The sequence below is a fragment of the Haliotis rufescens genome, unplaced genomic scaffold (assembly GCF_023055435.1).
Source record: "Haliotis rufescens isolate VD_foot unplaced genomic scaffold, xgHalRufe1.0.p SCAF_6, whole genome shotgun sequence".
Classification (NCBI taxonomy): Eukaryota; Metazoa; Mollusca; class Gastropoda; order Lepetellida; family Haliotidae; genus Haliotis; species Haliotis rufescens.
In genome coordinates this window covers 5,414,686-5,428,633 of record NW_025964334.1, presented here as the reverse complement: position 1 = coordinate 5,428,633, position 13,948 = coordinate 5,414,686, and the positions used below count along the sequence as shown (strand labels likewise).

The window sequence follows — 13,948 nt, the reverse complement described above, 5'->3', positions numbered from 1 at the left end:
CGAATGGTTCAATACAAAAAATAGTAATTACACACAATATAGATAATTGATTTCTGAATGAATTCTGAAAGTGTTTGCATTGCAAATTTGATTTTGTTTTGATATTTTAAAATGTATACATTAAATTTGGTTTTACACTGCTTTACTTTAATTATCAAATAGTTCAATGCCATGTGACATAATGAATTTAATAATATTCAATTAATTTTGCCTGTGCATTAGAAGTAATAAAAAAAAGAACAAGATGAATGCATTTTTGGGTTTCGATGTTTTGTTTTTCACAACCTTAAAATATGTACGTTCCCTCCATGCTCTAGTTAAGCTAGGCTAAATATATATTTTTTATAAACCCAACTAACACATTATTACCGAAACCATTAACAATGTTGCAGGTTTTATTTTTCGAAGTCCAATATAAAAACTTTCTTTCCATGGCAAATGATTCCAATAGTTTCATTTATCTATGATTATTATCTCGTTCAAACCTTGCCCTTTATAGAATGGGGAGAAATGAGAAATTTAACTTGAAATGAACTGTCAGGTATGTCCTTGAAATGTACATGTATACAAAGGTGTAAATACAAGTTTAAAGTCGCATGGATTTATAAAAAATAACTATATGAACGAAAAGGTTTTATAGAAATATATTTATGAAACATATATATCCCAGGGTTGGGAACAGTGCCCCTCGTATTATACAGGCTACAAACAGTAAGAAATATTGATAATATTATTACCACAAGTTGGTCAAGATTTTCTTTATGTTATATAAATACTTAGAGCATTCTATAATAGTAAAATGCCACTTTGATTCATCAATATCATTGTTATCTGCACCAAGAAAGAATGCTAACATTTCATGGTCTTCTATCATCTCTATTTTAACATATATTTCAACATAAAGATTATCAATTGGAGTCGAAAAGAAGATATGTCTGAAAGTACGCATTCACAGTTTTTAATGACATGGTGATAATAATACTTAGTAAAAGTATTACATTTTGTACAATCCTTAGATACGTCACTTCTAGATCAAATCCGTATTACAATCTGTATTTCTTCTCTCAATTCTGGATGTAACATTATAATGCTGTATAACACATGAGCAGTAAGCGTTGCATGGGTTTTAGAATATCGAGACAGGTCAGTTCTACATTATTATATTTGTATGTCCATACTTCTTTACATGTCCAACGACCGCCTCCGTGGTCTAGTGGGAAAGCGTCCGCCCGGAGAGCGGAAGGTCCGGGGTTCGATACCAAAAGACGTTAAAAGATGGTACTTGTTGTGACCCTGTCTGGCGCTCGGCATTAAGGGGCTAAAACAAGGACTGGTCGGCTCGGAGTCAGTATACTGTGTCTGAGTGGGGTATTCATGTTGAACTGCGGCATGGTATCTCAGTGAGCTAGCACTATAAATCGGCATCAGTCCGGACTAGTACAAGCAGCCACACAAACACACATACGTACATGCACGTAAGTGCAATAATCTTGGACGCGACGTTAAACCCCATTTCACCTCACCTCACCATCTTAACATGTCCAAAAGTTTCTGGCCACGAACAACGTCAATGTCTTGCCCTTTCACTAGACATGTCACCCACAGAAACTCTTCAAGGAACATCTTGACCAGAACATCTGACGCCGTCCCAATCCTCCAATGAACACAAATCAGATGGTACAAACACTGAGAGGGGAATGGAGGGCAGTTCTTGTTGCGTCATTAGACGCCAACGAGCTCTGTCAGACGTCGTGTACACGCCTGTTTGTTTGCATGTGGAGGCCATAGACATTATAGACGGCGTGACGTTCATTAAGTGACAATAACGATCATGTAAACTCACATGTCGCCCTGAGTGTAATCTGTGAAATTGCCCATTGTACCCACAGGGGGATCTTTGATACTGACACTTGATGGTCAACAGTGTGTTCATCAGTTTATATCTCGCCAAATGATCATACTTTTGTAATACAACATGCATCAACGGGTGTGTTTTTTCATCATTTTGAAAAACTTATCACTTGTTTATGATCGTCAGTTTATATGAATGTTTTGACTGTGAGTGCTTGAAGAATACATTTAACATTACAATATGAACAATGGCACTGAGTGAAGTCAAAGATACAGCACTTCAATACCCCGTGTCAAGAATAAGATGCCTGAGAGGACATCACCTTTATCATCAATGTACAAGGAGGCGGCTAACAGGCTGAGGAAAGGATCTTGAACAAACTACGCAAGCTTTCCGCCAAGACCAGCCATTGCCTGTACACATTTCTGCAGTTCATTCAGAAAACCCCTCAGCATACCAATAAAACTATGCATGTCCCGAACCAGACTGTTGGGTGACAACCAGCCAAACAACGCACGTACAAGAATGTATTGCATAGATACAGATGACACATGCAGAGAGAGACCTCAGACAGGAACAATCTCACGGATGGAGTACGCTGACGAGAGTTCAATGCTCTCCATCTAGACACTTTCTGAAATGTATTATGTCGATTTGTGAAATATAATTTGATGAATGTTGAAATTATAATAAAATAAAACTAAATGGAAGTTGACTTGTGTTGTTTGCCTTAGGAATTTAATGATGAGGTAATGGTCGATTGGTTCCTTTGTTGTAGTTAATACGGTATCGATTGCCGAGGTGAGTACCTTCTCGCAAGAGCGAGATGGGCCCTTCTGAAAAGTATCCATTTTGCACCAAATGTTGCTCTCGGGAGAATGAGCCTAAATGTAATCTGTGCCAGGGACCACCAACACACTGTAAACGTTTGAATTACAAGTTACCAACTCATGCGTTTCATGATCAGGCGATAATTGGGGCAGTTGGGTAAATATCCGTTCTGTGAAGGTATTATTGATTTCAACATGTTTACTTATATTCGCCAACGTTCTAACGCTCATAAATTGCCATGGCAGGTGGTAGAGAGGCAGATTTGCTGTGTAATAATGCGTCAGTGTTAACGCTTCAAGTGTATCTTATTATGATGTGCTTTTGTACATGTAGGTGTGAACATATTCTGTCGGAAAACACGTCCCCAGGATGCGGGTATCACGGACTACTTACAGCTGATGTCAAGTTTATAACAGTAGTTTTCGACCATGAGTCAGGTAAGAAACACTTACTGTCCACAAATATAAACATATGTTCAGACCCTTAATAGTAAGGCTTCATTAATAAAGCACCATTTTATATAACAAACGTACTGACACCATTCCTAATTTTCACAAACGTAAACGCATAAGATCTTTATAAAGCTGTAACGCCATGATGCAACTTATGTACTGTTCAAAGCGACGTTGAAGGCAATACTCTCACGCACTTTATCAAAATCCTTTGGTCTTAAATGAGAAAAATAAAAGTTTGGCTTTAAACATCTTGGCCTTTTGGATTTCTATTGTACACTACGTTCTCGTATCTGTATTGTGATTTTCATTGATTTTATTAGAACAACAGGCATGTGAAGCCTCGCGGTACATCAATAGTCACGGAGTGCAAGTTATTCTTCTGGATGTGGCTTCCATGTATATCCACCTAGCCGACCGGGTCACACAGCTGTTGGAGGGGGAAAACTTACTGGCGATGAGGAACAGCTTGACCTTTCTTGTTCTCCTGCACGAGTACCCGATGGAGAAAGTAATACAAGAGGTATGTGTACACACAGCAATATACAACATGTTGGTTGGTTTGCTTGTTGTTTAACGCCGCACTCAGCAATATTCCAGCTATATGACGGCGGTCTGTAAATAATCGAGTCTCAGCAAGACAATCTAGTGATTAATATCATGAGCATCGATCCATGCGATTGGGATCGATGACATGCATCAACCATGTCAGCGAGTCTGACTACCGGATCCTGTTAGTCGCCTCTTACGACAAGCATAGTCGCCTCTTACGGCTCGCATAGATTGCTGAAGATCTATTCTATCCCGGATCTTCACGGGTCTGTCCTCATGTAAACATGTTATTAACGATATATAGTAACTTCAACTGAATAGATTACACATCTAACTACATGTATGTAGTTCCAAAGCCATTGGCACAAATTACAATTAATATCCCAAACAAATACATAAACATTCATAAATGTAAACTGTCTCCTGTGAATAACAATTTGTAATTGATATATCTGAACTGAACAATCTAAGTGTTTTCAAACTTTAAATCAATAGTAGGTTTGTTTCGATTCTTCCATGAATGAACAAAGCCGACAACGAAGTGTTCAATGGAGTATTGTCAGTACAAATTTAGACACCTGAACAAGGTGAATGAATGGTTCCCAACCTGTTCTACTAAATTATTTTATTTGCATCAAGAAACGACCCCTATCTCTCTAATTTGATGGTACCTTATTATCGCGCATACCACTATAATATTCTCTATAGCCAGAACCTCCAAATAATAGCTGTTCCTGAAAAGAGTTATTCACTTATATTCTTAATATATTCTTTATCGGATCTTTCTGAGTACAATACGGGTATGATTTAATCACTGTGGTACATATTCGTAAGAAGGATAGGAAATGTCTATGAACATCCATATTGACTGGTTTAAACATATTAAAAACGATTCCATGATTAATAATGATTTTACATAAAATATGAATCCTTTTTTTCAGATTCAATATGTGGATGAGAAGTTTGGTATGAATACAACCCTAAGTCGCCTATCACGGTGGCTCTTTCTTTTGTCGCAGCATCTCTCAATAGCCTCAAATGATAGTGTAAACCTGAACAACATTGCTGTTTCTGTGAGCCCCGGCCTCAAATGTGAAGAGGTAAGTTTTATAACTCTTAAAACAAAGTGAAAAGAGATTCTAATAACGTAATGACACCACCACATGTGCATGGATAGCATAGCACAGAGATGCAAAAACATTTACTTACGATACGTTTTTACCAAAACAGTTTTGGGCTAGATGTGAGAGTGAGTGAGTGAGGTTTTACGCCGCTTTTAGCAATGTTCTAGCAATATCCTGGCGGGGGACACCAGAAATGGGTTTCACACATTGTACCCATATGGGAATCGAACCCGGGCCTTCGGCGTGACGAGCGAACGCTTTAACCACTAGGCTACAACACCGCCCCCATAGTTTCATGAGAACCATTTTCTTAGTATGATCCCCACAAAGATGGTGATAAAATGATTTTGTTGCAGGAAGTAAACATTCTGAAATCCACGCCACAAGGAACGTTCTGGGAAAAAGCTGTGATGAAACCAGGCGATTATATTTTTAAGAACATTAAATATGATCTTAATGGACAAACTCTCTCAGTGCTTGCCATGGAGGTAAAGTATGAAAACATATTGACAATCAAAGTTTTTATTTAACAATATTTATTAAGTACATAAAAGTATGATTATACAACCAGTACAGCTATGTTTATATAATATGTAATATAAAAGACAGTCTCTTTAAAGAACTAAATATCATAAGGGTCCTCACAAGTTCTGAATATTTTATGGGATGCGTTCAACGTTTTGAAAAAGTTGTGAAAGATACCAGATGTACTGGCATGAAGGAGAATCAGACTTCAGTAATGGTTTAACTCTTAACAACATACGTAAGGATACCATATTGAGTATTTGAACATGTCATATGTCCAAAACATTGACATGAAAAAAACTGTTGTCGAATATTTGTACATTCTGTTAATGTTCATTTCTTATTAATTTGAGTGAGTGAGTGAGTGAGTGAGTATGGTTTTACGCCGCTTTTAGCAATATTCCAGCAATATCACGGCGGGGGACACCAGAAATGGGCTTCACACATTGTACCCATGTCGGGAATCGAACCCGGGTCTTCGGCGTGACGAGCGAACGCTTTAACCACTAGGCTACCCGACCGCCCCTATTAATTTGAAATATCCAGAGGACCAAAAAATGACCCTCGTCCACATCGTGCTTTATTGATGTAAATAAATACCGTGACAATCGAAATGGCTTACCTAATCATATCATGCAAATGATGGTAAGAATATCTGCTTTCAGTGGGGCCCTTTTACAAAAGAAAATATAAGCAATGGAAGCATTGATATTACAGGGATATGCAGGGATGTTCTAGATGTCCTAGCTAAACACATGCATTTCAGGTAGGTTTGAGATAGTGAATGACGAACACTTTTCGTATAATTATCACGGCTTCATGTGTTCTTAACCATTATGCTGATAGACCTACTGTACCATATATAGATAATGTCCGATTGTTGATTTAACTGTGGAGCACACCGTGGCCCAATCGTTTAAGGCGCTACGATTTCCAGTACAGAGTTTTGTACGTTACATCTAGGTAAGCCAGACACCTGTGATCGTGGGTTCGACTCTCGGATTCGGCCTGATTATGATTATGGACCCGTGAAGATCCGGGGTAGAAAATGTCTTCAGCAACCCATGCTTGCTGTAAAAGGCGACCCATGCTTGTCGTAAGAGGCGACTAACGGGATCGGGTGTTCAGGCTCGCTGACTTGGTTGATGCATGTCGTCGTATCCCAACTGCGTTGATCGATGCCCATGATGTAAATCACTGGATTGTCTGGTCCAGACTCGATTATTTACAGACCGCCGTAAAAAAAAGCTGGAGCACTGTTGAGTGCGGCGTCGATTATGCTTATGACACTATCACTTCGGGCTTTCTTCCCACATCAAGCCGTGATATCACTGAAATACCGTCCTACGCACGGCGTTATATCCAAATAACTCACTCACTCATTTAAGACTCACATATCCAGAAATTAAATCAATCAAATGTTATAAAGTTTTAGGTTCGTTCAACCAGCCGACAGGTCGTGGGGAGCATTACAACCTGACGGGAACTGGACGGGTGTTGTGGGCATGCTGCAGAGAAGGGTAAAGGTTTTACTTAAATGAAATATAAAATTTGTCGAAATCGTAGGGTATTGTCACCTACTTTTTATGTTGGTATGAATATGTTTTTTCATCTCGCAAAACAATTAGTCTGTATCGGCGTACATATACGACTAATACCGTCTACATCCAAATGAGGTTTATTAGAAGGAATACCACAGTGTTGTACATATGCTTATTATTCAATGCAAATAAAGGGGTCAAAGCATTGTAGGTAAAGCGTTGGATCACATTTGCAAAACTATTGCTCATATAGTGGGGTGTTTCCACGCCAAAAACCTAGTCATTCAATTTGGTAGAAATCGTAATGTATAGTAATAGATTTGCAGTTTGCAGTAAGTCTGTCATTCATTGGATGTACAAAAACAGAGAGAGAGAGAGGGCGACAGAGAGAGAGAGAGACAGAGAGAGATGGAGAGAGAGAAACGGAGAGAGAGAGAGAGAGGGCGACAGAGAGAGAGAGAGAGAGAGAGAGAGACAGAGAGAGAGGGAGAGAGAGAGAAACAGAGAGAGAGAAACAGAGAGAGAGACACAGAGAGAGAGAGAAACACACAGAGAGAGAGAAACAGAGATGGAGAGAAACACACAGAGAGAGAAACAGAGAGAGAGAGAGAGAGAGAGAGAGAGAGAGAGAGAGAGATATTATCTAATGAAATCCTTTATACTGCAGGAGGCGGATCTATGCATTTCGCCATACAGTCCCAACGAGGCCAGAATGAAAGTTATGTCTTTTGGCTACCTTTTCAATTATGAAGACGCAGTTGTTGTTTACAAGAGTAAGATGAAGTCAGGATCGGAATGGAGAATTCTTAAAAACTGCTTCAAGACAAACGTGTACCTATACGGACTGATCGCTGCTATAGTTGTGTATCTGATATTTGTTGTTTCTGAATCGGCATATATCTTCTATACGGAGAGTAAATCCAAGCCAACAATTTGGGCTACTTTGAATCAAATGATGCTGGAATGTATAGCTGTGCCCCTCCGTCAAGGTATGGACCGTCCATTACTCTTTTTTCTTTCTTTTTTAAAATTTCAAAAGTTATTTTCAAGCCACTTGATATTGTGAGGGAAAGAACCTCCTTGTGAACATCTACAGGGGCAATGAATATCACTACTGTACATTTATATTGATCACACAACTGTATGGGTATAATCACATAAGCCGTTCTTGTAATGGCATTGTTTGGCAATATATGCACGAGGGTGCCTCTGATTTATATTGCATGTCTCAAGAAGAGCGAATTTACAGAAGTGTGACACGGTTTCCTCGCTGGTCGTATCTACATAGTGGTTTTACCAAGTTCGATATCCCAAGATATATGCTAGCAAACATCGCTGGTCGTGTGTTTGTCATGGTCATCCCGCATAGGGGACATAAAGACCTCTTCCGGTTGTCATCTGACAGAAAGAAACTCATCTGGTACCAGAATTCCTCCCCTAACACTATAGCAGTTTCACAAGCTTCTATTGCTATTGCAGCTTTGGTGCTTTCCATGCAGACAGATTTTCCAATGTGGACATGTGGAAACTTTCAATGTCCTTGATTCTGTGGATATTTCCACAAACGTTGTGTCACGTAGTGCTGTCTGTACCAGCTTCAATAGCTATTGCAGCTTTGGTTACTTTTATGCAGACAGGTTTTCCAATGTGGACATGTGGAAACTTTCAATGTCCTTGATTCTGAGGATATTTCCACAAACGTTGTGTCACGTAGTGCTGTCTGTACCAGCTAAACGTGGGACCTTTAACGGGTAAACACATCTACAGATTCATGAGAATGAACCTCTTGTGAGGTTCTGTCACATTATAACTGATCGCTGGTATATCTTATAACGGGAACACAAATCAAAATAGATTCTTCACTTTTCCGTTATTATTCAATCTTATTTAGGTATTCCCCACTTACCGAGCTCGACGTCAGGTAGACTGGTACTGGTCTTCTGGTGCGTGTACGCCATGATTATGACGTCCATCTACATTGGAAGTCTTGTCGCAATACTATCAACCAATAATGACGAAGTCCCATTCAAAACACTTAAAGAACTGGCAGCAAATAAAGACTTTGGGGTTGACATTGAAGATGGCAGCGTTCTGAAGCACATTATGAAGGTAACGAAATTACGCACCATTTTCCATGTACCTTAATGTGTCACTTATGCAATATTATAAATGTTACTTCCTGACTGTTTCTGATGCAAATAAGTTTTTGTTATGTAGATGTGATTAATATGCAATGTTATATCTAGAACTAAGGCAAATAAGACATAAAAAAGTTATATTCATAGTTTTGGCCATGACAAAGATGTTTTTACAAAAAGCGTTCATATTGACAGGCATATTTTTATTCACTTATTTTTGGGGGGAGTTACTTTCTAATAACATATATTTTATTAACAAAAATAGCATAACTGTGATTTCCAAAATTCCCTTTCTTCGGCATGTAAAGGGCACTTTAACAATACGTTGATTTCATGTTCATGAAAGTTTACGCAAAAGAGACACATTGATATGTAAATAGCATTATCTTTTGATCTTCTATAAAGTTTGATATTGAGGTTGTCAATACCACATCGGAATTTTGTTAAGGGCCATCGTATTTGCAAAGACAATAAATCTTGTACATAGAACTGTAAAAAATGTGTATGAAACATTTTATGTTTTTGATAAAATGATTGTACTGACTCTAACTTATGGAGCTGAAATTTGGTGTTTTGAGAAAAGAGAATATATATAAATTGTACTCAGAATATCCTGTAAATTTGTGCATCATGTGGGATTTAGAACTTCAAATGCTGTAACGTATGGCGACTAAAAGATATCTTTACATGTTGTGTACCACATGAAATATATCTAATACTGGCTAAGAGTAGTTAGTATGAAACAGAATATATATCCATACCAATGTTATAAAATGTTACACTCCATAGTGAATAGAAACATTTTAAATATTCATCGCTTTTGGACGGTTTTAGTTTTCATTGGATGAACAAGAGTGTTCAACCAGTGATACTTAGTTGCTTTTGTCTACGTTTATGGAACTGGTTACATATTGTGCACACATTTCATATGTCGATATTATATTCATGATTTACTAATTTACTTGTCAGTTGCTGTATAGCTATGTATGCATAGATAGTGTGGTGTATTGTAACTCTCAAGGGATATGCATGTTATATAATTGGTACAATGGGTCACATGACCTTTTATACAATTAATCACCTTGCAGTGTGTATGTTGTAAATATCACTCGAGGATTCGTTTCAGTTTTGAATGTGGAGTATGTACACACAGATTTTGAGTTTGAAATATCGGACGACCATTCTTAGAAATACGTATCTTTACAACGCTTTTTTAAACATCGTTAGAGGCTATTCCGTATTTCCAAATACTTGAACAGTCCAAGACAAAGCATATCTGTTACTGAATAACATTTCTCGCATTAAGTGCAATTAACATTCATATTATCATCTCACTATGTAAGTATTGTAGCAGCGTTGTCAATACCGTGCAATCTGGTTGTCGAAGTAACCAAATCCAGTTTTAGTTGACATACTGTGGATATCTTCCACACTCTGAAAAGCCTTGTTTGGTAATCGATAAACCACACTTAAAACATATTTGTAGTATTTGGTTTGAACATTTTCTATGTCACGGCGATGTGTGGTGCCTATGTGTGTGCCGTAAAGATGTGAGTGAGTGAGTGAGTGAGTATGGTTTTACGCCGCTTTTAGCAATATTCCAGCAATATCACGGCGGGGGGCACCAGAAATGGGCTTCACACATTGTACCCATGTGGGGAATTGAACCCGGGTCTTCGACGTGACGAGCGAACGCTTTAACCACTAGGCTACCCGACCGCCCCCGTAAAGATGTATTGTTTGAATTTTGCCCTCAAATAGTTTAGATACCGCACCACGAGGTATTCTTTTATAGCTACAAATACATGTCTTCACAGGATATAAACTTTTCTCGGCTTGTCTGCATAACACAGCACATACTCTTGTAAATGCCAATGCAATAAAGACCCGTGAAGATTCCCGGGTAGAATAGGTTTTCAGCAACCCATGCTTGCCGTAAAAGGTGACTATGCTTGTCGTAAAAGGCGACTAACGGGATCGGGTGGTCAGGCTCGCTGACTTGGTTGATGCATGTCATCGATCCCAATTGCGTGGATCGATGCTCATGACATTAATCACTGGATTGTCTGGTCCAGACTCGATTATTTACAGACCGCCGTCATATAGCTGGAATATTGCTGAGTGCGGCGTTAAACAACCAACCAACCAACCAATACAATTAAATGGAAATGTAATTCCCAGGTACTTATAATGAGAGACAACTTCTAATTTGTCATTTCTAAGAAACCACTTTCTGTGTTTCAATATCTGGCCACCATATCTAAAAGATCAATCTTTTTCTGTTGTCACTATTTATGACGTCGTTTACATTTTGTTTGTTTGTTGTTTAACGCCGCACTCAGCAATATTCCAGCTATATGACGGCGGTCTGTAAATAACCGAGTCTGGACCGGACAATCCAGTCATTGATATCATGCGCATCGATCCACACAAATCGGGATACGATGACATGCATCAACCAAGTCAGCGAGACTGACCACTCCCGTTGGTCGCCTTTTACGACAAGCATAGTCGCCTTTTACGGCAAGCATGGGTTGCTGAAGACCTATTCTACCCCGGATCTTCACGAGTCACGTCGTTTAAAAGTTCATATGCAAGTTCTATGCATAATATAAACAGCATAGGTGACAATATACATCCTTGTCGAAAACCAGCACTTAAATATATCGGTTATAATATAAGGCTAATAAGTATTTATATCAAATGGTTGAATTGTATCATCTGTTAGTTCCTGTACCAGGCATGCTTGTACCACGCGATAGTACAGAAATGAGCCAGGTCACACGTTGGAACTAATCTCACAGTATTATCGTTTTGTTTCTAGACGTCTTCTAATCCAGATTTTCAAGCAATATGGAAGAAGATATCAGTATCAAAAGCAGCTGATGCCAATGAATCTTCACACCAAAAGTGGACGCGCCAAAGGAACAAACTTTACAGTGGCGGCTTTGCCCTGATATCGTCAAGAGCCAATGTTGATTTCTTCATGAGTGAGCACTGCGGGCTGCACATCATGGATGAAGGAATCTTTCCCTTGTTCTCAAGCTTTGTATTCCCTCGTCATTCTCCACTAGCACTGATGATGTCACACAGGTATATCCTTGTACTATTAGTGAGTGAGTGAGTGAGTGAGTTGGGTTTAACGCCGCTTTTAACATTATTCCAGTTATATCACGGCGTGTCAGCTGAATGTGGGAGGAAAGCACGAAGTGATGCAGGTCTCAGACGTTTACCACTTCGGTGAAACCCACGAGCACGGGTATGGTGCTGACAAACCTAGAAACATAATTGGGGCGAACCGGGATTCGAACCCACAATCATAGGTTTCTGGCGTGCCCAAGGGGCGCAACTCTGCACAGCGAATCGCGGCGCCTTAGACGACTGGGCCACCGTGCCCCCCCACCCCCCACCCCCACCCCCACCCCCCACCCCCACCCCCCACCCCCCGTACTATTAAACACAATACAAAATGTGGTGTGTATGTATAATAAATTAGCATGTGTGCACAAACTCTGACTTCAGTGAACAAGGGACCAAGAAAATGTATATTTAATCATGCTATATGTTATGCAGTAATATATTGTATGCAATTATATATTTTGTGCAGCATTATTTCTAAAATGTATGTTGGTATACTTATAGGAATATGTATGTAATTGTTTATGAGTCTATTAATGATTTACTAATTTGCTTGTAAGTTGCTGTATAGATATGTATGCAGACTCGTGAAGATTTGGGGTAGAATAGGTCTTCAGAAACCAATGCTTGCCGTAAAAGGTGACTCTGCATGTTGTAAGAGGTGACTAACGGGATCGGGTGGTCATACTCGTTGACGTGGTTGATGCATGTCATCGTATCCCTATTGCGTGGATCGATGCTCATGATGTCAATCACTGGATTGTCTGGTCCAGGCTCGATTATTTACAGACCACCGTCATATATATTGACGAATATTGCTGAGTGCTGCGTTAAACAACAAACAAAGCATAGATAGTGTAGTGAATGCGTAACACAGGCTAACGGTGTCTCTCTTTCAGAATCCAAACACTGGTTGAAGCGGGTCTTATACCACTATGGAATAAGAAATGGGCACCACAGAAGAAGAGTTGTGTAACTGACTCCAAAACAAAGCCTATTGCAGTGTCAGACCTGTTGTCAGCGTTTATCGTTTGCGGGGCTGGTTTGGGCATGTCCCTTATGTGTCTCATCCTGGAGAAAGTTTTTCAAAAGTACGGAGAACGCTACTTCTGAAATGTGTATCGTGAATGTAGACAATGCTTGGACACATTTTTAGGTCATATGACTTTTCGTTGTTTGTTATCTTTTGAGAAAGCTTCATAATCAATTTACTTTGTGGGTTTTGTATGTAAATGTATTTGTAGTGCTGATCTAATTCTGGAACTAGAGCGTACAACACGCACATGTACACTGAGTGCACGTTTATGATTTGTGTGTGGACTGAATGTAAAGAAGACGTGCCTTTTATGTTAACAAGTAGGTGAGGTGAGGTGAGGTGAGGTGAGGTGAGGTGAGGTGAGGTGAAATAGGGTTTAACGTCGCGTCCAAGATTATTGCACTTATATAGCGACGTGCATGCAGGTGTGTGTGTGTGAGGCTGCTTGTACTAGTCCGGACTGATGCCGATTTATAGTGCTAGCTCACTGAGATACCATGCCGCAGTTTAACATGAATACCCCACTCAGACACAGTATACTGACTCCGAGCCGACCAGTCCTTGTTTTAGCCCCTTAATGCCGAGCGCCAGACAGGGTAACAACAAGTACCATCTTTTAACGTCTTTTGGTATGACGCGGCCGGGGATCGAACCCCGGACCTTCCGCTCTCCGGGCGGACGCTCTACCACTAGACCACGGAGGCGGTCTGTTAACAAGTAACGGAGTTACGAGGAACGAGTTATGGATTGATATGTGTT

The 13,948-nt window shown here is 39.5% G+C and overlaps 1 protein-coding gene across 1 annotated transcript; it reads left to right on the top strand.

Annotated features, from left to right (window-relative positions):
* The first annotated feature begins 2,914 nt into the window (after positions 1 to 2,914).
* Positions 2,915 to 13,365, top strand: LOC124148784 (probable glutamate receptor). Its single transcript, XM_046520071.2, has 10 exons — positions 2,915 to 3,120; positions 3,459 to 3,658; positions 4,629 to 4,787; positions 5,168 to 5,299; positions 6,002 to 6,102; positions 6,766 to 6,856; positions 7,545 to 7,866; positions 8,769 to 8,986; positions 11,840 to 12,108; positions 13,053 to 13,365. The coding sequence occupies exons 1-10, from the start codon at positions 2,922 to 2,924 to the stop codon at positions 13,264 to 13,266; spliced, it is 1,905 nt and encodes a 634-aa protein (XP_046376027.2). The 5' UTR covers positions 2,915 to 2,921; the 3' UTR covers positions 13,267 to 13,365.
* Positions 13,366 to 13,948: the final 583 nt, after the last annotated feature.